The 27,878-nt window shown below is 41.6% G+C and overlaps 1 protein-coding gene across 1 annotated transcript in view; it reads right to left on the reverse strand.

Annotated features, from left to right (window-relative positions):
- Nucleotides 1-7,597: 7,597 nt before the first annotated feature.
- The window catches only part of LOC124233495 (coiled-coil domain-containing protein 150), a 67,808-nt gene continuing 47,527 nt past the window's right edge, over nt 7,598-27,878 (reverse strand). The window contains exons 18-28 of the mRNA XM_046650635.1: nt 23,025-23,147; nt 21,999-22,168; nt 20,815-20,908; nt 19,848-20,017; nt 16,061-16,187; nt 11,576-11,770; nt 11,078-11,146; nt 10,823-10,984; nt 10,101-10,187; nt 8,203-8,322; nt 7,598-7,911 (exon numbers count right to left, since the gene is read on the reverse strand). Coding sequence (XP_046506591.1) covers nt 7,795-7,911; nt 8,203-8,322; nt 10,101-10,187; nt 10,823-10,984; nt 11,078-11,146; nt 11,576-11,770; nt 16,061-16,187; nt 19,848-20,017; nt 20,815-20,908; nt 21,999-22,168; nt 23,025-23,147 — 1,434 coding nt within the window. The 3' untranslated portion in view covers nt 7,598-7,794. The remainder of the gene's footprint in view (nt 7,912-8,202; nt 8,323-10,100; nt 10,188-10,822; nt 10,985-11,077; nt 11,147-11,575; nt 11,771-16,060; nt 16,188-19,847; nt 20,018-20,814; nt 20,909-21,998; nt 22,169-23,024; nt 23,148-27,878) is intronic.

Below are 27,878 nucleotides of genomic sequence, written 5' to 3' on the forward strand. Positions count from 1 at the left end.
CTGGGGCAGACAGAGGCAGCTCCGGAACGTGGCGAGACTTCTCAGAGACTAAGAGGCAGAGGTGAATTTTGAAGGATTTACAAGGCTCTCCTTTGCGATGTTGTAAGGATTAAAAATGCAGAGAGAGTACACGGCCCGTGTGCTTGACTGCCTAAGGGTTTCGTGGCAGACTTTTGGCTTTGCCTTATATAAAAGATCCGAGTCTCATCACGCAGCCGGGAGTCTCCTCTAGCCGGAGACAAGAGCTTACCAGATCTGTCTTTCAAGGCGGTGGAGACGGGGAGCAGCCAAGTCAGTGCGGGCATCTGCGGGCCAACGTCAGGCAGCGCAGGAGGCCGAAGACGCCCCTGCGATTCCCGCTGTTCGTCCTAACGGAGGAGGGCGAGCTGGGCCCGCGCTGCAGAGTCCCAGAACGCGCTGGGGAGCTCTCTCAGGTCGGGTAACGCTGTGGAGCAACTGAGGCAGAAGTGACCCCGCAGGTGTGGGAAGAGACGCTGGCGCCCGTGGGAAGGGAGTAGCTTTCAGTCCGGGGAGGGCTCCTGGGGGAGACCGCGGAGTCTCCCGGCGGGACCTTTGTTGTTGATGGACTCTGCCTGCCCACAGGCACCTTGCGATGGTTCTGGAAAAGGTGCAGAAGTGCTGAGGGGTCGCAGGGAGTGGACTGGTGGTCCCGACTGCGCCAGGCAGATTCCACCGAACGTTCACCTCAAGCTCCCCTGGGCTCCCCGCCCGGCCATGAGGCAACTTCAGGCCTTTCTCTAGCCTGGAGGGGGTGGGGTGGCGAAAAGCTGTGTCACAGGGAGAGCCCTGCTGAGAGGTGCTGGTCCCAAGGAATTATGTTTCGTGAGTCACTCTGTGAGTTAATACTGACAAGGTCCCCATGGCTTGAAAGCAAAGTTTCTTGTACGCGGTATGCCCTGTGATGAGCCTGCTCATTTCCAGAGCCTGTTGTCAGGGTCAGAGAAGCAGCAGACGGGCTGCAGGGTGTGCCAGGTCCCCGGGCTCCCCGCCTCAGGTGAGCTGGCCATGGCCGGCTCGGGAACCCACTCTTGTTGGCAATGGGCTAAGGAAGGCGTTACACACACGTGCTTACGTTCCTTTGTATAACACAGCCCTCCACATTCCCCAGAATTCCCGGGAGGGCTGCGGTCAGGGTATTAAGTACAGGATAATGCTTTGTGCTCCCCCAGCACCCAACCTAGAAATGAAAAGAAGGTTAATATGGACGTTGAGGGCGAGGAACAGGCATGTTGTCTCTCTCCACCTGGGAACAATGGAGTTACAGGAGCGTAGACATTTAATGAATGTTGGAAAGAGTGTGGTCACAGATCCATGATTTAACGCAGTACTGTCCAATAGAACTTTCTATGCTGATGTAAATGTTCTTTATCTGTGCTGTCCAGTTTGGTGGGCACTGCCACATGTGGCTGTTGAGCCCTTGAAATGTGGCCACTGCAACCGAGGAACGAAATTTTAAATTACATTTAATTTTAATTAATTTAAATTAAAATAGGCATGTTGGCTGCCATATTGGACCGTACAGATTTGAAGGACCATATTAAGGAAGTCCTAATTAATGGCATTATATCTGAATTTCAAAGTTCTTGTGCATTTCCAATAGTCCCCAAGAGATGGAGGCTATATATGAATTGCGGGTCACCGAACAAACGACCTTAGATTGATCAGTTCACTGGGCCCCGAGTTCAGGATGCCCTGGACGGCCTGATGGGAACTAGCATGTTAGTAATAGGTGCTACCCGATGCTCATGGTGGAGAAGAAAGAGAAGACAGCTCCATTTGCCATGATGGGGGCATCACTGGAGAGCCAGCTGTCTTCCGGCCGCTGAGTGGTTGCCACAGGAGCTAGTTGGAGGTGCTTCTGTAGGTAAAGACTCAGTGATGTTGGAAGAGCTTTGAAAGAGCGTGAGAAACAAGTCTCTGAGGTGGTGGCTCTCCTAGGGAAAATAAGGAGGGAAGAAACCTATCACCTGGAAAGTGTCATTTCTGTTGCAAGTCAGAGAAGTATGTGGAAAATATTTTTAATAAACATTGAATTCAAAGAGATTTCTTCCCTGGCCTATCAACCTCTGAGCACTAAGGACAAGTTTTGAGTTCACCGGGAACTTCGGGGGGTTTGTTGGAGATGGCCTGAAATCATCAGCCTTCACCAGTTTGACTGAAGAGTCACTGGGCAGCGTGGGGACCTCCCCCAGCCCAGGAAGAGGTCAGAGACAAGGAGCAGTCCAAATGCTTCTGGACGCTTCTGCACCCCCAGAGTCTTGCTTGTTACTCACTGTGTTATTCAGGAGGGTTGGAGGAAGAAACCTGTGGTATTTCTGCTGGTTGCTCATCTGACAGCGAGGCCCGTGTGTCCCCTCTGACGTTACGATGAAGTGCTCTGGCAGGTGTATGCAGGCATCTGTGCAGCTGCTGTGCTCCCGGCCCAGACGGGCCTGTCTGCCTCTTTCCAGGGAGGCCCCAGTTGCAAGACCCGGCAGGTAGAGGGGAGGAGGAATCGCGGCAGGTTTGTTCTTTATTCGTTAATTGTATTTTCCAGAGGACGTTTTTTTCCTAGTCTTTTTTTTCTTTAGATTTTCTGCCTTTGGTGTCAGTCTTAGAAATGTCTTTCTCTCCACAACATGACAAAATTTCCGCTCACGTAATCTACTACTTTTATGATTTTGTTCTTTCCCTTTTTAAAAATTGTGGTTAAATATACGTAACGTAAAATGTACCATTGCAGCCACTTTTAAGTGTCCAGTTCTGTGGCATTAAGTACATCCCATGTTTGTGCAACCATCAGCACCATCACCTCCAGAACTGTCTCGTCCTCCCCCACTGGAACACTGTCCCCTCTCCCCCAGCCCCTGGTGACCACATTCTACTCTGTCTCTATGAATCTGACTACTCCAGCACCTCATAATTGGAATCATACAATATTTGTCCTTTTGTGACTGGATTATGTCACTTAGCATAATGTCTTCAGGGTTCATCCATGTTACAGCATGTGTCAGACTTTCTTTCCTTTTAAAGGCTGAATAATATCCCATTCTATGTAGATACCAAGTTTTTTTATCCATTCATCTGTCAATGGACATTTGGGTTGTTGGCACCTGTTGGCTACTGTGAATAATGCAATGAACGTGGGTGTACAAATATCTGTTCAAGTCCCTGCTTTCAATTCTTTCTAGGATACCCAGAAGTGGTGCTTTTTCTCTTTAAATGTATAATCCATCTGAATATAAAGGCTTGTATTGTGAAGTAGGATGAGGTGGAAACCCACTTTTTTTAAATAAACGGCCAACTGACTAGCCTGTTGTCTCAACTGACTTTACTGAGAAATCTTTTACCAGGGTTTTATTTTTTTGGTGAGGAAGATTGGCCCTGAGCTAACATCTGTTGCCAATCCTCTTTTTGCTTGAGGAAGAGTGTCGCTGAGCTAACATCTGTGCCCATCTTCCTCTACTTTGTATGTGGGATGCCACCTTAGCATGGCTTGATGAGCAGTGTGTAGGTCCACACCCAGGATCTAAACCTGTGAACCTTGGGCTCCCGAAGTGGAATGTGCGAATTAAGCACTACATCACTGGGCCAGCCCCCGTTTTACCACTGTTTTGAAATGCTGTGTGCGACGTCCACTCTGCTCAGCCAGCACAGTGGTCTCAGGACACTTGCACTCACAAGACCAATAGGCCACACCTGGCATCAGCTTCACTTAGATCTGCAGAAAGATGCAGGACAGGAATTACAGTATGTCAGCAGAACAGCATCAGCTGTGTCATCACCGAGGGTCCTTACAGAGTTCAGGAGCTTGTCTTTTGGCCCTCAAGTGACAGTGCAGGTAAAAGAGAACAAGGCCGCACAGGAACCGAGACCACCATAGGAGCCAGTATCGCTTGTGAGAGCCCATGAAGCCCCATGAACATGGCTTCCAGGGCACCGCGAGGGAAGATGCACGAGCTTATGAGAGTTGACTGCAGCCCCAAGGCCCTGCCTCCACCAGCCGTTAGAGTCCATTTATGGTCCTCCCAGTCTAGGTGCAATTTGCTCTTCAGGGGCCATTTTCACGATAAGCAACGTTGCCTGGTAACAGAGCTGACATCCCACCCTCTCAAGTTTCCAGGCAAATGATGCTGGGGAAAGTAAATCCAAGGTCTTTTCCTCATGGAAAAGGAGAAAGGGTTTTGTTAACTCTGCATTCACACGGTCTTTATCACATACCAAATTCTAAAGGTGACTACTTCTGGAGTTTCTGTTTTGTTCCATTGAATCTGTTAGTCTATTCTGAGGCAGTACCAAATTATTCCAATGATTGTAACTTTACAACACACTTATTTTCTATTTTCTCTGGTACTCTGTCCTGCAACTCCAGCAGCCTTTGTCTCCCTGGACTCAGCTTTGGCTCCTTAACTCAGGGAACCCACAGGCTCCACCCTGGTTTCCCATCTTGCATTGTAGCCTGAACTCTCTCAAGGCTGTAAGTTTGGGCAATGGTAGGGCTCACCTCACTTGTTCCCTTTCTCTCAGGGATCACTGTTCTTTGATACATAATGTCCAGTCTCTTAAAAACCATTGCTTCGGGGACACCCCGTGGCCGAGTGGTTAAGTTTGTGCACTCTGCTTCGGTGGCCCAGGGATTCGCTGGTTAGGATCCTGGGTGTAGACATGGCACCACTCCCCAAGTCATGCTGTGGCGGCATCCCACATGTCACAACTAGAAGGACCCACAACTAAAAATACACAACTATGTACCAGGGGACTTTGGGAAGAAAAAGGAAAAATAAAAGTAAAATCTTAACAAAAAAACACACAAAAAAAACCGTTGCTTCAGGGGCTGGCCCTATAGCCGAGTGGTTAAGTTGGCACGCTCTGCTTCGGTGGCCCAGGGTTTCACCGGCTCAGATCCTGGGTGCAGACCAAGCACTGCTCATCAAGACATGCTGAGACTGCGTCACACATAGCACAACCAGAAGGACCTACAACTAGAATATACAACTATGCACTGTGGGGCTTTGGGAAGAAGAAGAAGAAAAATGTTTGGCAACAGATGTTAGCTCAGGTGCCAATCTTTTTAAAAAAACAAATCACTGCTTCATATTTTGTCTGTTTTTTGGTTATTTCAGATAGGAGGGTAATCTGGTCCATATTACTCCGTCTTGAACAGAAGCAGAAATCCTGGCTTAAAAATCTTAACCCAGGGGCTGGCCCCGTGGCCAAGTGGTTAAGTTCGCACACTCCGCTGCAGGCAGCCCAGTGTTTCGTTGGTTCGAATCCTGGGCACGGACATGGCACTGCTCATTAGACCACGCTGAGGCAGCGTCCCACATGCCACAACTAGAAGGACCCACAACAAAGAATATACAACTATGTACCAGGGGGCTTTGGGGAGAAAAAGGAAAAAAATAAAATCTTTAAAAAAAAAATCTTAACCCAGCAATTTTAGTAATTCAAGAAGTGTGTGTCTGTGCCTTGAGTGGAACTTTTGCACACTCCAAAAGCAAATTCTGACTTAATGTTGTTTGTTGATAGATCTTATATTAAAAACGAAAAGGGACAATATCAGGTTGGTTATATAATGTTGTCAAATGTCTCAAAGAATTTAATTCCTTACCAGAAGCCAAATTGTTCAAATTACTAAACTGTGCCTTCTCGAAGGCATGACAAGTTGCTAAACTAAAAGAATGAATATACACACTAGTAGCTGCAATGCTTTTAGAATAATTCACTTCTTTGAAATGCTATAGAAACACATTTCTTAACCTCGTCAGATACCCTTTGAAAATGAACAAACATGAACTATTTGATACCTCGACACTATTGATGCCACGAAAGTAGAGGCCCACGCTAGAAGCCAGTATACTACATAACAGACACTATAAAAATACTATGGAAATACTTTTAAAATATCAGAAATACTTTCCCGAATCATCACATTAAATAGGCTGTTCTAACTATAAGCTTTACTAGAAATGATCACCAGTCTAACTCTATAATTCACTTCTCTCAAACTAGTGTTTAGTATAGCCAATCTAAAAAATGATAGAAACGTGTGTTATACTAACTTTATCAATAATGATGTCCTTTGAATACAATATATAAGTGAAGAAAAATGTCCTTGTTCTGGACAAGGAGGATATACATATTCTTGGCATGTGACTGTCATGACAAGACTCAGGGACAATATATTTACAACCCGTTAAGGTTGATCATGGGATCTTTCCTCCTGTGCAGAATTCAGGACCAACGATGCCAACCCAGGACCAAGGTTAACTGTTCTGTGGGGCTCTTCATTAGACTGTTTCAAGATTATGACTCCCCAATGCCCTCAGTCGACTATATCTCCTTACCAAGAGTCCAAAGGGGTAAATCCCATAGGAGTTGGACAACTTGAGGAGATCATCAAAAATGGGTTCCCTCACTTTGGCTGATCCAGTAAATAACATAGCCCAAGCCTTGAAGACACAACAAACAAGTTTAAATCCTTTTTTTTAAAGTTGAAATTCTTTAACCAAAGTAATTGTGGGTAATAAAATAGCCATGAATTCTCTTTTTCTAACCAGAGAGGTATCTGCGCCATGCTAACACTTCATAGTGTACCTGGATTAACAAAATGGTTGGTTGACGTCTATCGTTCAGTATTAAATGCTTCTACAGAGCCACTGTCCTAACATAAGATATAAAGACCAAAAGGGGGCACAAAGAATAACATGTTCCCACCTTCTCAATAGATGGGACGATAGATTGATTGTTCTGAAGCTATGGTAACAAACAGCCATCAGAACTGATTTTAAACTTGTCCGCTGATCAATGACAACTCGCTGTAGCGCACATGCTTTTATCAGCCTGCCAATCAGCGAGTCCATCACTTCTGAAAGTCAGACACACAGGAATGGACACCTTCCAGTGCCTTGCCTCTGCATGCCAGTCATCAACAGTCTCACCCGAGTGGTGGGCTCATCAAACTCTGATAGTCTTATATTTGATATTCTCTCCAATTTCAAAATTGCTCACTTGATTTAGGCCCGGATAGTATCATCAGCAACTACCACTATTTGAGCATCAACTAAGCCAGGTATTATGCTAGCTGTTTATATACATGAAGTGTGGATTACCTGATCCAACACTCAATATCTGAAATAAAAAGATGAAGCTGAACTTATGGCTTACTATAGTAAGGGAGAACTACGTTGGTGAAGCGTCGTCTCCCTGAGCAGAGCAGACTGCTGAATTCAATAAACTTCTTTATAAATCTCCAAGGAAGCTGTAAATACAATCTCAGATCTCTTCTATAAGAATAGAGATATAGTCTTATTAAAGATGCGCTCGTAATTGCCCAGCATAGAAGGGTATAAGTTAACAAGACAGTGGAAGGAAGAATTTTTACCACTTTCCAGGTGATTCTATTTCCAGGGACTATCTACTGGATGTTAGACTAGGACATTTCGTTGAAACCAGGTATCATATCATTTAGTAGCCGTAATATCTAGTACCTCACTAAACGATTTTTGATAAAATGTACTTAGAAGAATAGCCAAGTATCATGCAACAGCATTGTCTATCATACAACAAATTAACATACATTTATTGGGTGGAAAATGGGGAAAGGGACAAAAAAGATGGGGTGGTTCTGTATTGTTATTAAAGAGTTCATAAAAGGATGAACTCAGGTCCAAAATCTTCAGCCCGCATCAAAGACTGCACGTTCTGAGGACTGTAGAAAGAGGCCAGCCCTAGTTGCCGGCCTAGGGAATCGTGGTGGTGTGGTACAAAGCAGCAGCTCCTCTCTCAAGGACATCACTTTCTCTCTAGCTCAGAATGACACTTCTTGGGCATCAATCTAAGATTTTGTTTACTCTCCCATCGATGTAGAGCAGACTGGCTGGACATGACATCGTGCCTTTGATCTTGGTCCTGTTGGAAAGAAAACACACAACACTGCAGAGCTGAGGCTCTATTTTGTCTTTATGAACAGCATTTTTTCATCAAGGTAGGTGGTTCTAATCTAGACAGTTTGGGAGAAAGGGAGCTTTTAAGAAAGAAATCTAGTTCATTGGTTTCGTAGCAGTACTTTAAAGAACTACTGCTTTAAATGGTAAAGATGAGTGGAGAGAGTAGCTGGATGAAGAGAGAACTTCTGTAACGACAAATCTGAGAAGGAACAAATCCAGAATTGCTTAAGACAGCCGTGTCTAAATAGCCTACCTCGTCCCGCCACCTGTCTTCGCGGGGAAGTCTCTGCAGCCGGTTTTTTGTCAGCTCGAGTTGTAGGCCATCGAACCTGCGCTTGAACCAACGGTGAGCTTCTTCCAGGTTAGCTGTTATCTGGACACAGCAATGCCATCATTAAAAGTTACACAAAAAACTTACAACTGTTTCTTTGTTGTGTTCATTGTTATATTAGTTCAAGAGACTTTTTACCTAGATATTAAAAGACCCAGATTCTGACCACAAGCTCCTTGCAATCTATTTGCATAACACATCCTACAGATGAGAGAGTACTTTCTGGATGTAGACTTAAAAAATGCTTTAAGCCTGCTGCTTTTCACGCATTGGTTAATATTTCCTGGATGTGGACTAAGGTAAGAGAGGACCCAGGAGAAAAGTAAGATGAGAATGAAAGCACAAGACGGCACTGAGGGGGCCGGCCCCGTGGCTAAGTGGTTAAGTTCGCGCATTCCGCTTCCGCAGCCCAGGGTTTCGGCGGCCCAGGGTTTCACCAGTTCGGATCCTGGGCGCGGACATGGCACTGCTCATCAGGCCATGCTGAGGCGGTGTCCCACATGCCACAACCAGAGGCACTCACAACTAGAATATACAACTATGTACTGGGGGGCTTTGGGGAGAAAAAGAAGCAGAAAAAAAAGATTGGCAATAGTTGTTAGCTCAGGTGCCAATCTTTACAAAAAAAAAGAAAATCGAGCTCCCTTTGACATTTAACTTGTAGAAAGGTACAAAGCTAAAATATTTTCCAGGTCTGTTTGTGTATCCTGATGACAATGACACTCCCATCCCCAAACCAAACCCCACCTTTCTCCAGCACTCTTTGCCAGAATTGGAGGGAAAGATGCTTGAAATGGCATTGTGCATCATGCTTCCTCTTGCGTGGCAAAGGAGAAGGGAGCTAACGTTGACTGGAACTTACTCGGAGCCATCTCTGCGAATAACAGTCCAGTCATGCATCGCTTAACAACAGGAATACGTTCTCAGAAATGCATCGTTAGGCGATTTCATCATTGTGTGAACATCATGGAGTGCACTCACACAAACCTAGACGGCACAGCCTGCTACACAGCTAGGCTCTATGGTACCAATCTTATGGGACCACCGTCATGTACTCATCGTTGACAGAAACGTCATTATGTCATTATGTATTAACTTCCTGACTTCTACGGATGTGGTAACTGATGAGTTAAAAAAAGTAAATGTAACTTCCCTAAGGGCACAGTAAGCATCACAACTGACATTCAAACTCAGGTTTGTCAGAGTCCATATTCTTTCTAATATACCATTCTCACAGTCATATTGTCATGTAATTTAATAGCTATAAAAGGGACAAATCATGACCAACTCATAGCAACACCACTGCCATGTTCACTTCAAGCTTAAGAATCTCTGTTTTCTCGTCTGGACAACGAGGGGTGGGTGTGGCACACTAATGATTTCAAAGATCCTTCCAAGCCCTAAAAATGTCTGATTTTAAATTGTTTCAACAAGGCCAATCTAAAATATTAGAGGAAGCAAGTTAAGAAATTAACATGTCCTACTTGACAATTGCAGTTACTGATTGAACAGAGAGCTTCCGCGGGCACTGTTTGCATCAGACAATGCGTTGAGAGCCACACACGCCGCCTTCCCTTCGTCTATTTAGTGGGAGGGACTCGGGCGTCAGGCTTCATTAATATTTCAGCATTCTGTTCTCTCTCGTCAGGACACAAGATATTAACCTAAAAACTACTCTTTATAGTAGACACTATTCTTGGTAAGTTACTGGTTCTTCTGTGTGGCTCTGACGGCTGTGGCGAGGGGACTGACGGGCCTCGTGTGGCGCAGGCGGCTGTCTGAGGAGCGGCCTGCGCCTGGCGCCCACGCTGCTGGTTTACCTGCTCTGACTCCACACTGGCCTCTTTCAGTTTGTGCTCTGTCGCCTCTTTACATTTCTTCAGGTGTCTGATAGTTTCTTCCAATTCCTGAAAACAGGATACGAAGATTTTTACAAAAGACCAAAATACAAGATGAAAACTTATTTGCAGTTTAACCTACAGTATATATATGTGTATATGCTTACAGATTTTGACTTTAATTTATGGATTCTCCTGAGAAAAAGTGATTAACATCTCTTTCCAGACCTGGAGGGATATTTTCATAGCAGACACTCTGTTGGAAGGCCAGAGCTCATTGACCTCTTCAGGTCCCTTTTCAGTGACAGCATGTTTTGTTTGGATCAGGGTGGGAATAGCGAAAACTCCTGTAACAGCAGCAGATGCACCGGTGCCCAGGGAGGAACCAGCGGCTCTCCAGTCCCTGAAAGACTGAGATTCAGCTCACGAGTCTGCCTTAGTAACCAGTACTTTGCATCTGTGAGCTCCACTTGTTCTTTAAAAATGAAGATTGTTTTTATTAAGTTGAAAATGGAGAACGTGTACCATATTCAAAGCTGCAGGCTTCTTTCTAGAAACAATGATTCTCAAGACTTAGCTGAGATGAACAACTTGCAAAGTTCTGTTTTCTTCTACAGAACCTAGAAGGTCTGAGTGCTGCAATGCTGAGCTTGGGCACATGTCACTTGCTGATAGCCTGAGAGGACTCCTAGGCCACCCCTTACCTGGCACCGATACTCCAGTTCCTGCCTTATTTTCCGCTCCGTCTCCAGGCGCAGCTCTTGCTGTTTATTCCGTGCTGAGGTATCATACTGGCTCTTGGCCAACAGCTGCATCTCTTTCTGTAGGTTAGTCATTTCAGATACAAATTGCTGGATACTCAGCGACTGGCAGGGCACAAAGAGGGACACAGTTGGTGAACCTGTCCAAGTTTGGGATTTTATGTGGATGTAAACATAGAGTTTGTGGAAATCATCTACCTGTTCATAGTTTTTTTTCTGATATTGATCCTTAATTAGCTCCATTTGCCTCAATTCTTTTTCTATTTGCTGAAAGTAAATGTGGAAATAACATAGAAAGATGATCAATGGAAAAACTGGCTTGCTCTTTTTGCCTATAGGATGACAGAAAGAATCCCATATGAGACACACAGTTATCAGTTCCTGCTGGGCTCTCCTTCCCGTCCGGCCCACTGACCCCGAAGAACAAAGTCTTATACAATCACTATGGAAGAGACAGATGGGGAGCCAGAACGTGACACTGGCAGCCAGTGAGAAACCAAATATTTACACCATGGTATCTCTGCTGGAAAAAGAGACAGTCCCCCAGCCCTCTGCCCACTTCCCAGGTGTAGCTGGAGCTCCCAGGGAACACATGGCAGCGTTAGTGCTCTGAACCATCTTCCGGATACCACCACCTGCCCAGATCCTCGTCAGACACCAAGGAAGTGAGGGGAGCCTTAGGGTTTCTCATACAACCTTCATCCTCTCCATATTCTGAGCATTATTCGCCTTAGCCGAATAGTGGAGCTTAATTTGGGCCTTTTGATTCTTTATTTTCTCCTTGCTGATGTTCAGGATCTTTTCCAGCTCAGTGAGTTTCTGCCTCAGCTCTCGGTTGGTCCGGGACACTTCCACTGATCTGAAGTTGGCTTCATCAAGGGCTTTCTTCAGCTGTGGAACACAAAGGGAAAATTAGAACCTTTTTACCTTTATTCAGTAAGAGAAGCTTATGCTTAGCTTTGTCTCTATATTTTGTTCTCTTTAGACCTTTTTTTTTTTTTAAAGATTGGCACCTGAGCTAACAACTGTTGCCAATCTTTCTTTCTTTTTCCTGCTTTTTCTCCCCAAATACCCCCAGTACCATAGTTGTATATTTTAGTTGTGGGACCTTCTAGTTGTGGCGTGTGGGACGCCACTTCAGCATGGCCTGACAAGCGGTGCCATGGCTGTGCCCAGTATCCGAACCAGTGAAACCCTGGGACCCTGAAGCAGAATGCATGAACTTAACCACTTAGCCACAGGCCGGCCCCTGACCTTTCTTTTAAAAAGGCGGGTAAGTGAGGCAATAGTAACGGTGTCCGATCAAGCAGATTTGTGGAGCAACACTCTAAGTGATTTCCGTAATTTTTAAAAAAATTTTTTATTGTGGTCTAACTAGTTTATAACATTGTGAAATTTCAGTTGTCCATTAATATTTGTCAAACACCATATAAACACGCCCCTGCACCCCTTGTGCCCACTGTTCCCCGCTTCCCCCTGGTAACCACTAAATTGTTCTCTTTGTTAGTAAGTTTGTTTATATTCCACACGAATGAAATCGTATAGTGTTTGTCTTTGTCTGTCTGGCTTATTTCACTTAACATGATGCCCTCAAGGACCATCCATGTAGTTGCGAATGATTTCCATAATTTTTAACACTAAAGAACACAATCTTCTTAGAACAGATAAACAATGTAGATATATATGCATCGTTTGCTTTTTTTTTTTAGGAAGATTAGCCCTGAACTAACATCCGCCGCCAATCCTCCTCTTTTTGCTGAGGAAGACTGGCCCTGAGCTAACATCTGTGTCCATATTCCTCTCCTTTATATGTGGGACGCCTGCCACAGCGTGGCTTCACAAGCACTGCATAGGTCCACACCTGGGATCCAAACCGGCAAACCCTGGGCCACTGAAGCGGAGCATGTGTGTGTGGTCTACAGACCCTTAAATTTTACTGGGTTCCATGGCTGTCACCTTTCCAGTCCCAAACCACAGACTCAATTGGGAATTACCAGGAGGCATTCATAATTCAAAATTAGCTTCCTTTGGTAATCCCTAGTGCCTTGGCTAGGAGTAAGTCCACATGAGGCTACAATCAGGAACCTTTCCTTAACTCTTGAAGATACTACAGAATCTGCTGCTAAAGCAACAGCTGCCCAACAAAAGCCCCTTGGACTCTCTGGCCAAAGTTGTTCTTGATAATAGGATAGCCCTTGATTGTCTTTCAGCTGAGCAAGGTAGTGTCTGTGCTGAGATTTGAACTTAGGTCTCTCTGACTCCAAAGCCATCTCTTAAAAAGCAAATGATGAGGGGCCAGCCCGGTGGTTTTATTCTCCCTGGTGCGCTGCATTGTCTCAAAAGCTTTAAGTGCATGTTCACAGCTGCTAACCACCAGGCAAATGGTCTAAGACGAGAACATCAGACAGGGAATGAGAGAGCCAGCCCTGATGGCCTAGTGGTTAAAGTTTGGTGTGCTCCACTTCAGTCATCTGGGTTTGCTTCCCAGTTGCAGAATCATACCACTCATCTGTCGGTAGCCATGATGTGGCAGCAGCTCATATAGAAAAACCAGAAGAGCTTAACAACTATATACAACTATGTACTGGGGCTTTGACAGGGGAAAGGAAGAAAAAAGGAGGAAGATTGGCAATAGATCTTAGCTTAGGGTGAATCTTCCCCTGCAAAAAAAAAAAAAAAAGAAAAAAGGAATGAAGAGAATGACTGACTGAAAGAATGTGAACCCAAAATCATGACCTGTGAATGCCACAAAGAGATTCAGCAAAAAGACATCATGAGTAGTGAATATCACATGGAGATTCAGCAAAAAACTACAAAGAACTCCAGAGCAGTAGCTGGGAGTAGTGCTAATGCCTTACATTTTCATTACATCTCTCAGGCTGAGAGTCTGATCAAAAGGGGAAATTGTTAAAAACAGGACAACAACCCAAAATGGAGTCACTTATGCTAAGCCCTAAGTCAAAAAACAAGACTTAATTACAGTTTCAGCTATCCAAGAAATGGGCTCTTAAACTGGTCAATCAGGAATTGCCTGATAAGCATCAGCTGGGCAATATGCCTGGCTAATAAGACCCCTGCCATCCTCTAAAGGAAAGGAGCTTTGCAATAACCGCTTTTTTGCTATAACTTGTTCCCGCTCCCTTCTGCCTATGAAAGCCTTTCATTTTGTGCAGCTCCTCAGAGCTCCTTTCTATCTGCTACATTGGACGCTGCCCAATTCGAATTGATTTTTGTTCAAAGAAACTCTTAATTTTTAATATGCCTCAATTTATCTTTTAACATTAAATAATTTTACAGAGTTCCCCTCTTCCTCACGTGCCCTTACATCAGTGCCATTGATTTTTAGGAAGAAGATGCAGCTGAAAAGGGAGATGGGAAGGTGGTATTCTCTATGGCTGATAGTATTTAACCTGTCAAAGAAAGAAGCCAAAGTTATTTGTGCCTCTTCTCTCTATACTAGCTCATTCCTTCAGACCCTAACTGCACGCCACAGTGCTGGTCTTGTATTTCCACCCAACTTACTTCCTGTTAGATATTCTACCATCACCTCAATCACAGCTTTGTCCAAAACTGGGTGAGCCCTCACGATTATCGCTTACTTGGTACTTAAACGTTGCTCAAGCACTGCGATAATCACTTTACATACATTTTAACCTGGAAGGCAGTTGTGGCGATTTCCATTCTCTGACTGAGGAAACTGAGACTCAGAAGTTAAGTCACTTGCACAGATGGCAAGTGAACGCATTGCTGATACAGGCAGAGCAGGGACTCCTCCTAGGCAGCGAGCCGCAGCCCAGCCCTGCGGCTGACTTCTCACTGACATCACACTCCCTGCTCTCTCGGTCTCCTCACAAGTTCACAATCGTCACCGATCCTTGTTAAAAGGATTTGAATTTTATAAGTACTCTGAACAACTATCTCTGATTAAGGGTAACATTAATTTCAGTGTACCTTACTGTTTCCCACAGAGTTTGCTTTTTATATTTTTAATATTTATATAGTACTTTGCAATTTACAAAGCACTATATAAACAGTCGAATCTGATTTTGTAAATGGTCTTTGTAAGTTGCAATTGCTAAATGCACCAGATCTGGCAAAATACAGACCAGCCACCGCAACCAAATCTTGGAATGATTTTAATTCTTCCTTCCCCTTTGCTCATGATACAACATTTAGTGTCTATTTGGTGATTTTTCTGTTAAAATGGCTTTTTGACTTAATTTTTCTCTATTTTCAACAGAATTACTGTGCTTGGCCCTAACCATCTAAAGCCCAGAGTAACTGTTCTGGTTTTCTTGAGTCTCCATGTCTCCAGTTTCTCTTCATTCTTGCCTACTCTCCACTGCTATCAGACTAACCTTCCTCTAATTGTGCTCGTATCATACCCCTCTCTTCTCGGAAACCCAGAGTGCCCCACTGTGACCTAAGAGTTCACATCCAACCTCCTGCTAGTCAAGGCTATCCACCTGCCGGTCCCATCTAAGCTAATCGCTCTCTCAGACGTTTCCCAAAGTGTCTGCTCCAATCCAGGGAGGCAAATCCTTCTCATTGGCTCACATGTCCCGTTCATTTGTGTGACTCGGATTGGCTCGTTCTCTTACATAGGGTGTCCCAGCCCTGTCAGCTCTGCCAGTCTCAATCCCGCACTTTCATTAAGCTTCCCTTCTTCTGTCACCCAACCAGCCTGAAACCAACTTTCCTTTACTTTGAATTCCTTCAAAATTGTACACAGCCTCTAGCTATCTGAGCAAGGTCTTCTGATGTCTTCCCTGTTTGTCTTATAAAGAGTGGAGATCACAATTAAACAAGGGTCACTTAGCAGAAACCAGAGCATAGACCATGTCGTCTACTGCTTTTATAGTGCCTCTCAGGAGACAGCAGAGATGTGATGGATGCTAGTTAGGTGAATTGAGGAGAGAGGTGGTTTGATATCTGTCTATCTGAATCTGATGGCAGTCTCCTTAACCCTCTATCCCACTCAGTCATCACTCCCTGATGGGAAAGCTCTCATCAAGACATTCCTTCAATAGACAGAGAACCGTGTATCAGAAACTGGTTTTTTGTGTGTCGATTTACAAACAGCATAGGGATGGCTCAACTGCATCCATTCTTGGACATCCCATAGCTAGTCCTCCTCTTGGAAGGTATTCACCTAGAGGAAGCTTGTCACTTGACTCATACCTCAGTCATTTCCCGTTGTGCTGCTTTCTTTGCAGTTTCTCTCTCAGTTTGGAATTGCTTTCTTAGAGCTTCTATGCGTTCAGCATGTAATTCTGCTTCCATTTTGGATTCCTCGGTCATCCGTTCTCTGTTTTGAAGAAGACAGATGATAATTCATCTTTAGAAACCATCTTAGGAGGTAAGAGAGATCTGGAGGGGAATGTGTGACTGTCCAAAAGGTGTATGGTTTACGAATGAGAAGCAGATCAGTCACCAGGTGAACCTCAGTGATCTGGAGCTCATTAACAGACTTGAAAAGAAAACATTTACCTGTAGCATTAAAAAACAAAAAGCCATTTAATATAAAGAGATCCAACCAAAAGAGTGAAACACATACTTTTGTTTTAACCAATACTGAATAGTCTCAAGCCAGCAACATTTCACAGAATATAAAATTTGCATGACCTCCCAAATAATAAAAGTCCAGGACCAGATGACTTTCCTGGTGAATTCCACCAAACATTCAAAGAAGACTCAATGGCTATCCTTCTCAAACTCTTCCAAAAAATTGAAGAGGAGGGGAGGCTTTCTAACTCATTCTACAAGGCCAGCATTATCCTGATACCAAAACCAGACAAGGACAACACAAAAAAAGAAAATTACAGGCCAATATCACTGATGAACATCGATGCAAAAATCCTCAACAAAATACTAGCAAATCAAATACAACAATACATTAAACAGATCATACATCATGATCAAGTGGGTTTCATTCCAGGGATGCAGGGATGGTTCAACATCCACAAATCTATCAATGTGATACACCACATTAACAAAATGAAGAATAAAAATCACATGATCATCTCAATAGAAGCTGAGAAAGTATTTGACAAGATACAGCATCCATTTATGATAAAACCTCTAAATAAAAGGGTATAGAAGGAAAATACCTCAACATAATAAAGGCCATATATGACAAACCCACAGCAAACATCATTCTCAATGGAGAAAAACTAAAAGCTATCCCTCCAAGAACAGGAACCAGACAAGGATGCCCACTGTCACCACTCTTATTTACCATAGTATTGGAAGTCCTAGCCAAAGCAATCAGGCAAGAAAAAGAAATAAAAGGGATCCATATTGGAAAAGAAGAAGTGAAACTGTCACTCTTTGCAGATGACATGATTTTATATATAGAAAACCCTAAAGAATCCACTAAAAAACTTTTAGAAACAATAAATGAATACAGTCAAGTCATGGGATACAAAATCAACATACAAAAATTGGTTGTGTTTCTATATACTAACAACGAAGTAGGAGAAAGAGAAATTAAGAATACAATCCCATTTACAATTGCAACAAAAAGAAGGAAATACCTAGGAATAAACTTAACCAAAGAGGTGAAAGATCTGTACACCGAAAACTATAAAACATTGTTGAAAGAAATTGAAGAAGACACAAAGAAATGGAAAGATATTCCATGCTCTTGGATTGGAAGAGTTAATATCATTAAAATGTCCATACTTCCTAAAGCAATCTATAGATTCAACGCAATCCCTATCAAAGTTCCAACAACACTTTTCACAGAAGTAGAACAAAGAATCCTAAAATTTATATGGAACAACAAAAGACCCTGAATAGCCAAAGGATTCCTGAGAAAAAAGAACAAAGATGGAGGTATCACACTCCCTGATTTCAAAATATACTACAAAGCCATAGTAACCAAAACAGCATGGTACTGGCACAAAAACAGACATACAGATCAATGGAACAGAATTGAGAGTCCAGAAATAAACCCACACCTTTATGGACAGCTAATATTCGACAAGGGAGCCAAGAGCATACAGTGGAGAAAGGAGAGTCTCCTCAATAAATGCTGTTGGGAAAACTGGACAGCCACATGCAAAAGAATGAAAGTAGACCATTACCTTACACTATGCACAAAAATCAACTCAAAATGGATTAAAGACTTGAATGTAAGACCCCAAACTTCTAGAAGAAAACATAGGCAGTACGCTCTTTGACATCGATCTTAGCAGCATATTTTCAAGTACCATGTCTGACCAGGCAAGGAAAACAAAAGAAAAAATGAACAAATGGGACTACAATCAAGCTAAAAAGCTTCTGCACAACAAAGGAAACCATCAACAAAACGAAAAGACAACCTAACAATTGGGAGAAGATATTTGCAAACCATATATCAGATAAGGGGTTAATATCCAAAATATACAAAGAACTCATACAGCTCAACAACAAAAAAAACAACAACCCAATTAAAAAATAGGCAAAAGATCTGAACAGAGATTTCTCCAAAGAAGATATATGGATGGTCAACAGGCATATGAAAAGATGCTCAACATCATTAGCTATCAGGGAAATGTAAATCAAACTACAATGAGGTATCACCTCACTCCGGGCAGAATGGCTATAATTAACAAGACAGGAAACAACAAATGTTGGAGAGGATGTGGAGAGAAGGGAACCCTCATACACTGCTGGTGGGAGTGCAAACTGGTGCAGCCACTACGGAAAAGCAGTATGGAGTATCCTCAGAAAATTAAGAATAGATCTACCATATGATCCAGCTATTCCACTGCTGGGTATTTATCCAAAGAACTTGAAAACACAAATGCATAAAGATACATGCACCCCTACGTTCATTGCAGCATTATACACAATAGCCAAGTCTTGGAAGCAACCTAGGTGCCCGTCAAGGGACGAATGGATAAAGAAGATGTGGTATTTATACACAATGGAGTACTACTCAGCCATAAGAAAGGATGAAATCCAGCCATTTGTGACAACATAGATGGACCTTGAGGGTATTATGCTGAGTGAAATAAGTCAGAGGGAGAAAGTCAAATACGTATGATCTCACTCATATGTAGAAGGTAAAAACAAGAACAAGCAAACACATAGCAATGGAGATTGGATTGGTGGTTACCATAGTGGAAGGGGGCAGGGAGGGCAAAAGGGGTGATTAGGCTCACATATGAGGGGATGGACTATAATTAGTTTTTGGGTGGTGAACATGATGTAATCTACACAGAATTCGAAATATATTACAATGTACATCTGAAAGCTATATAATATTATAATCCAATGTTACTGCAATTAAAAAAAATTTTAAAAAAATTTGCATGGATCACAAATATGAAAAATACCTTCTTTGCTTTAGCTTATACCTGTCTCCTACAGCAATAGTTCACTACCTGAAAGAAATAAAGATCTACATGCACATTGCATTTCCCTTGGGTATAAATGTTCATGGAATGTTATTAATATCTAAGTCATATTTACCTAGGTACAGATTAAGGCAAAACTTTAGTGGCTTGACCTGAACTTGAAGGATTTGACCTAACTAATCTCACGCCAAAACTGAAATCAATGAATGGTTTAGCATCTGCTTAGATGCAGCCATCCGAGTCCTGGCTGGGTTCTTCCCACCCAGGCTGCTGTTATTCCTTTTCCAAATCATGCTTTTAAAGGACACATAAGCTTTTGATAGCTTCACAGAAACATGCCAGTGTCCATTCTAACCAACAGTCTTTAAATCTTGGTTTAACCATCATGTACAGAAGGAGCGTGATACTAGAAGAGGGGAGAGCTGAAAAGGAGATCCAAATGAGCATTCCCCAGCCAGCTAGGATCTGCTGCTGCTCAGCTATGTCTGGTGCCTTACCATGGCTCTGCTGGGAGTACTAGTTCAAAGTAGGAGAAAAGGGTTTAACTAGTTTATGGAAGGAAAGAACCAAACTTACTCCCCAGAGTCTCTTCTCTAGGTACACTGTGACTGTACTGCCCTTACCTGAAGGTTTCCAAGTTCTGTCGCTCAAGTTCTTTGTTTTCCAGTTTCTCTTGAACCTGATCAAGCTTTGTTTGCAGATGATTATTTGCCTGGAGAGCTTGCTCCAGGCTCATGGCCAGTTTCCTGTTGTCTTCTCTAGCTACATCCAGGGCTTTTTGTACAGGCTCCATCTGAAAGAGAGAAGAGTGTTTGTAATTCCACTATAACAGAAGCAAGTCCATAATGCTGAGTCTTCCCTCCTTGCACTGTATCATCAAGTGCCATTGAAACAATAATTAGTTGGAACTAGGGATGCCAGATGCCTGGAAGATAGATGTGAGAACGTGTTACAGACATTGCTGAGGAGACTCTCAGAGGGCAGTGGGAAGGGTGTGCTCCATTGGTCACCAGGGCGCTTTGGAAAATAGAGCCAACTTAATTTATCCTAACTTTTAAAATTTTAAACTAGTTAAATTCCCCTTCCTAATCCTATGAGCTTCTGGTATCACTGTCTACAGAGATAAGAACTGGAAACTTGCATATCCTTCCAGAAAAAGCTTATTTATATGAGATATCCATGTGTATTTTATATACGTGCATATGTGTAGACACATATTCATGTGCGTACATACACCTGTGAGCACACACATGCGAGTATGTGTCTCTTTATTAATAGTGGGATCAGCTGACTGAGGTTATAAGTGATTCTCTAAACCCTTTAACTTCTGCAGTCATTTATGAATTAATAAATGAAAAGAATGTGGACTATATAAGGCAAAGAGAATTAGGCATAATTGTGGTCCTGGTTTGCCAGTAAATGACTCACTGTTAAGAGCGCAGGCCCATTTGTAAATATTTCACCATCCAAAACTCAGACTTGAATGAAAAGGAAATTTGTCTGATTGTTTTACTCCATTTTTCCAAAACAGCAATATCCCAATAAAACCTAAAATATCAATATTATCATCTATAAAAACCTGGGCTTTACCTCATTGTTGTGCTGGGCATCCACAACAAGCATTCTGGCCTGCCACTGGTCCACTTCTGCTTCCAGCTTCTGCACCCTTTGTTGATTTAGAGCCCTAAAAATGGAAAGCACAGAGAGAGTGACTATAGACAAGAACCATCTTGGAATGATACCACTGGCAGTTACAGGGCACTCTTCTAAGAAGCTCAAATAGCATATGTAGCAGGCTACAGATGCTTAGAATATCTGAGAGTTGGCAGGTGACAATTAGTAGCCTCAGCCTTAGGTCAGGAAACTAAGGCTCCTAGGGATTAAAAACTTGTCCCATCTAGGATTCAATGTGGCTTGATACATTAAACTATCAATACATTTTAATGACTAACTTATGGGCTGGTAATTTTATACTATATATATCACTAGTATAAAAATCTATCGCTTCTACACGGATTGACTTATTGTTGAGGTTCTTGCTTCTAAATACAACAGCTACCTAAAACTTTATTCTGAATGGTAAACAATATTTTTAATACTATCCCCTTGACCTTTAAGTTCAGAGGTAATATACATTCATAATATGTAAAAATTAAAGATAAGCACAATGAAGAATATAAAACTCACTTGTTCTCCCATAACATAGAGGCAATATGCACCACTAATATACAGATTACAATATATTTTAGAGGCCTTATTAAATTCAGATCATTAGTTCATTAACCTAAAAGAGAAACTTTAATGCAATTTTTGAAACATTCAAAGAAGTTTACTTAGAAAACATGGCTAGAAGTAGTTCTCAGAATAATTCATCTAAAATAATTATTAATCTTTAAATAGGATACTAATAAATGAATAATTAATTCAAACTCAAGCAGTCACTTAGCTTCAATTATCTTGACAATTACTATTCTGGAGACCCAAGGGCAGGTTTAAAGGGCATAGAAAACAGTAAGGGTAAAACAAGAATATATCACATGAATTTCTAGAATGCACACTCTTTCACATCATTACAAAAGATCGGAATTTTGAATTTTTGGAAATCATATTTATAATCCCAGATTTTCCCTAATTTGCTAGTTCTTTAAACACCATTTTACTAGTTTTTTGCGACAGAAGCAATATAAAGTGAATTTGTTTCTCGACGGCACGCTTCTCCTTACAACAATACAGCAGAAAAATATAAGTACAAAGACAGAAAAATAATCTGATACCTTTCTTTCTTGAGGCCTGCAATCTCTGAATCCCTCCGCCCAAGCTCTATTTGTACTTTTTCCAGAGCACCTTGCATCTTACTATGAGAAGCCAGCACATTCTCCAACATAATTGTAACTTTGCAGTTGTCTTCTTTAGCCTCTGCCAGTTGTCGCTGAAAGTTTCCCACCTAACAGAAAAGGAAACAAGACAAAGATATCTGATCCTTTCTAGTTATTCTTCTGCCGCTGAGTCCCATTACTTCTAGGAAAGAGTATGGAAATCAGGCATGGTAGAATGCTGGGAGGAATAATTAAAGTATGTTTTAATTTTATTTCATTTATTAAGTTATTATGACTTTGAGAAAAAGAAAACTAGACCCCAGATCCTATGGAGAATTCTGCAGTGCTTCCCAACTACTGTCAAGTCACAGCACGTCTATTAACTGGAGACACGGGGATCAACAGCTTCTTGGGTCTAGAGGTGGTTCCAGGCTGGCCTGCTCTGGCCCCGCTCAGCCATCTTATGATGGGGGCAGAAGAGGAGAACATCAGAATCACGTGAGGGAAAAAGACCATGAAGAGAAAGCAGAGCTGCTGAAGATGATGGAACTCAGCCCTCTTCAGAGGCAGAGCCAGCACCTGCTGTCAACAAGTTTGGGATGACCTCTGTTCCCACCAAGCACACAGACTGTTCAGGAGAAAGCATTTAGTGATTTAATTTAACACGAACTCATGGCAGTGTTATATCACATTGATGAAACCTAAGTAGGCAGGTTATTATTACCAACGTTAGATGTGTTTGAATAGAAAAAATTAGGACTTTTTCTTTTGATTATTTTTAAGACAGCAACTTCAAAAAAAAATTGGGAGTTAAAGGGAAATATTTTAAAGCTCTTTTAAAGTTATCTTTTCTTTAGGAAAAACCCCTCCGCTGGTCAGTTCTCATTCTCTTACTAACGGTCACAAGAAATGCAGGAATGCGGCTGAGAAGGAGATCCCAAGCGCCTGCTCTCAGCCAGCGGCTCTCTGCAGGCTGCGCCTTGCCTTCTTGCTCTCTCTGTCCTCCACGGCCTCCAGGTCCCCCTTCAGCTTCTGACTCTCCTTCAGGGCTGCATCACGGCACTTCACCGCTCGAGAGAGCTCCTCTTCGTTCTTGTCAAGAATGGACTTCACCTTAGCAGAACAAAAGGAACAATAACTTTCCAAAGCACAATAAATCAACAACTAGAATAAGACAGAAGTTTAGAAACCGAACTTAAAATGTTTAAATGTCCTTATCCACTATTATAAGCAAACCCCAGCTTTATTAGCTGTTTTCCCCTTTAAAGAAAACTACAAAGCAAAAAAAAGACTCTACGTGAATAAACATGGGCAAACTTAATACATGTCAATCTCCATGAAATTACAGAATAAGGGATAAAGGAGATAAGACTGCGAAGTAAGATGTAAAATGGGGGGAAGTGATTATCATGGAATTTGAAAATATAACATAAATGCACAATATAATAAAAGCCAAGATGAATAATAACTAAATAAAATGTCAAGAAAACAGTGTTACAGAAGAATGAATCCTAATTAGAAATATTAGAATTTTATATCCCTGAAACACTTTTAGTATATCTACACGATCATTTCAAACGATCATCATACTATTTTAAATATTACTGTTTAAAAACGTTTTATTTTGAATTAATTATAGACTGGCAGGATGTTGCAAAAATAATGCGAAGAGTCCCATGTACTCTTCATCCTGCTTCTAATGGTGACATCACATACTGCTGTAGTTCAAAACCAAAACCAGGAAATTGACTTTGGGACATTACTGTTAACTAAATTAACTGGACTACGGAACTCAGTTTTCACCATTTTTTAAACCTACATTCATCTAGCTGTGTGTGTGCACATAGCTCTGTGTAATTTGATCCTATGCACATATGCGTGACCACCACCACAATCAAGATACAGAACTGCTCCATCCCCACAAGGAACTCACTTGTGCTACGTCTTTGTATTCATATCCTCCCTCAACCCATCCCCTGTCCCCTGGCAACCTCTAATTTGTTCTCCATTCTATAGTTCTGTCATTTCAAGAATGTTATTTTAAATACTTTAATGTAATTAACTTTTGTGTAGGTAATACACCCACAATCTTTAACAGCTTTACTGAGGTACAACTGACATACAACGAGCTGTGTATGTTTGAAGTATACAATTCTGACATATGTATAAACTCTTGAAATCATAATCAATATAATGATCAATATAATCATCCCAAAAGTTCCCTTACGCCTCTTTGTAATTTTCCTCTTCTGTCTCCTACACCTCCTTCTGTTTCTACACCTCCCTGCAAGGCAACCACTCATCTGTTTTTTGTCACAATAAATCAGTTTTTACTTTCTAGAATTCTATATAAATGGAATGATATTGTGTATACTCTCTTTTGAATGGCTTCTTTCAACTCAGCATAATCATTTTGAGATTCATTCAGCCTTTTGCCTATATCAATAGTTCATTCTTTTCTGTTGCTAAATAGTATTCTATTGTATGGACATACCACAATTTACTTATCCCTTCACCTGCTGAACACTTGAGTTGTTTCCAGCTTTGAGCTATTGCAAATAGAGCTGCTATGAACAGTCGTGTACAAGTCTTTGTGTAGACATATGCTTTCATTTATCTTTGGCAGGAATGGGAGTGGGATGGCTGGGTCATATGGTAGTAGCATGTTTTACTTTTAAAGAAACTACCAAACTATTTTCCAAAGTGGCTGTACCATTTTACATTACCTTCAGCAGTGTATGAGAATTCCAGTTGCTCCACATCCTAACACTTGGTGTGAGTTTTTCAAATTTAGATGTGTGGTAATATCTCATTGTGGTTTTTTTTTTTTGAGGAAGATTAGCCCTGAGCTAACATCTGCTGCCAATCCTTCTCTTTTTGCTGAGGAAGACTGGCCTTGAGCTAACATCCGTGTCCACCTTCCTCTACTTTATATGTGGGACGCCTACCACAGCATGGCTTTGCCAATGGTGCCATGTCTGCACCTGGGACCAGAACCAGCGAACCCTGGGCCGCCAAGAAGCAGAACGTGTGAACTTAATCGCTGCACTGCCACTGGGCTGGCCCCTCATTGTGGTTTTAATTTGCATTTCCCTAATGACTGATGTTTAACATCTTTTCAAGTGCTTATTTACCATCCATATATCTTTTTTGGTGAAACATCTGTTCAGATACTTCACCCATTCTTTTTATTGGGTTGTTTTCTCTTAGTGAGTTTTGAGAGTTTTTAATACCTTCTGGAGACAAGCCCTTTATCAGATATGTAATTTGCAAATATTTCTCCCAGTCTATGGCTTATCTCTTGATTCTCTTAACGTCTTTGAAGAGCATAAGCTGTCATTTATCATTTTTTCCTTTACAGAGCATGCTTTTGATGTCAAATCTAAGAAATGTTTGTGTAATCCAAGACCACAAAGATTTCCTCCTATGTTTTCTTTTGGAAGTTTTACAGTTTTAGGTTTTACATTTAAGGCTCTGATCCATTTTGAGTTAATTTTTATATATGGTGTGAAGTATTGATCAAAGGGTTTTTTGTTCCAATTGCTCGAGCATTTTTTGTTCAAAAGATCATCCTTTCTCTACTTTCATTTTTGTTGAAAATGAAATGTTCATAAAATTAATTACTTTAAACAGGTAGCATAGTCACATTATTCCTTTTTTTTTTTTTGGAAGATTAGCCCTGAGCTAGCTACTGCCAATCGTCCTCTTTTTGCTGAGGAAGACTGGCCCTGAGCTAACATTCATGCCCATCTTACTCTACTTTATATGTGGGACGCCTACCACAGCGTGGCTTTTGCCAAGCGGTTCCATGTCTGCACCTGGGATCCAAACAGGCAAACCCCCGGCCGCCGAGAAGCCGAATGTGTGCACTTAACTGCTGTGCCACTGGCCCAGCCCCATGTCACAATAGTCTTAAGGTACAAAGGGTAAAGTAAAAAATCTCCCAGCCACCCAGTTTTCTTCCTCAAAAATAGTGTTGCCAATTTATTATGATTAATTTTAGAACTATTATATGCATTACAGGTGAATACATACAAATATATTCTTTATTCTCCCACTCTTTTGCATACAAATAGTAAAATACTATGTATACTCTTTTGAACCTTGATACTTCATTTATTTATTTATTTAAAGATTGGCACCTGAGCTAACAACTGTTGCCAATCTTTTTTTTTCCGCTGCTTTTTCTTCCTAAGTCCCCCCAGTATATAGTTGTATATTTTAGTTGTGGGTCCTTCTAGTTGTGGCATGTGGGACACCGCCTCAGTGTGGCCTAATGAGAGGTGCCATGTCCGCACCCACGATCTGAACCGGCAAAACCCTGGGCTGCCGAAGCAGAGCATGCAAACTTAACCACTCGGCCACGGGGCCGGCCCCATGAACCTTGATACTTTAAACCTAATATATATCTTCAAGCAGTATTCCAATCCATGGATACACCATGATTTACTGAGCCAGTCTCTTATTGATGGATTTTTAGTTGCTTCCAGGCTTTCACTAATAAACATTACTTCAGTAAGTAACCTTGTAAACATGTCACATGGACAAACTCGTCTATCTGTACGAAAAAGTCCTAGAAGTACAATTGTGGGGCAGAGTGATAAATGTTGCCAAATTGCCCTCCACAGAAAGCTGTAGCATTTTATACTCCTGACAGCAACAAAGAAGAATGTATTTTCCCATCTTCCTCAACATTATTACACTTCCTGAAAACTTTTAACCTGTAACATTTAATACTTTAACTTTTTCTGTAAGGATCCAAGAATAGCATAAAAGATGCCAACTTATAGGTTCTGAAAACCTATTGGATTTTGTTCTAGGAAAGTATACAAGGAAGAAAACAGTTTTTATAATTTTACCAGTGTTTATAAGACATAAACATGAAAAGCAAAAATATTTATAGAAAGGATCTAAATAGTAGTCAACTCTAACAGACAAGCTATAGTACTTTCTATGTTTAAATATCAAGCAAAGATGGATCCTCTCACAAGTCTTCTTGGAAAATATTTTCCAATGTTCAAGTTCTTGGGGCTTCTATTAATGTATTTCTGTTTTAAAATCAGGCTTTATCCAGATATTTTACTGCAAATATGAAGATTAGGTAGACATTTTGAATTTTGAAAAAATAAAAATTAGATTTTAAAAAACCTCAATGGTTAATGTAAAGCCAAATTTGATATTTCTGTGTTAAAAGAAAAATGTAATTATGCGATAGCCAGAATGATGGTTTCCATCTACGTTGTCAATTTTTCCTTTTTGTGAAGAACCTAATTTCCGTGTTGTTACTCATACCTCCAAACACTATCTTTCTGGACTGCGACTAATTTTCTTCATTGCCATATAAATGTGACATTTCCTTATGATTTAATTTGTGGTCTTCACTTACCGAATCCAGTTTAAGAAAATGTGTCGACTCATCATTTATTAATGGTCTTGCGGCCAGAATATCTATTTTACCCTCCAGTCTTCCCTCCATGGTTTTAATAGCATTCAAGAGAGTCTTTAGAGAGATTCTAGCGTCTCCAATCTCCTGAGAAGATCTCACAGAAGTCAGGGAAGGTGCAAAGGTCACACGGCGTGTAGAGTTTGGAATAACACTGGGCAAACCAACTGATGAAGTTCTTTCCTTTACATTGTTTACTTGGGGCCTACAGCTTTCAAGGAATTTTGAAGACACAGGCCTCTCTGGAGATTTCCTTTTTCTTGGAGGCATCACCAATTAAAAACAATAAAAATCAACTAATCCTAGAGTTACTTTTCAAGGAGTGCCCCCTTTACTAAGAGAAACACCACAATGTTCTAAATGAAGCCAGGATGGAAAATATACTTGAAAATGTA

Source organism: Equus quagga, unplaced genomic scaffold, assembly GCF_021613505.1.
Source record: "Equus quagga isolate Etosha38 unplaced genomic scaffold, UCLA_HA_Equagga_1.0 203_RagTag, whole genome shotgun sequence".
NCBI classification, from domain to species: Eukaryota; Metazoa; Chordata; class Mammalia; order Perissodactyla; family Equidae; genus Equus; species Equus quagga.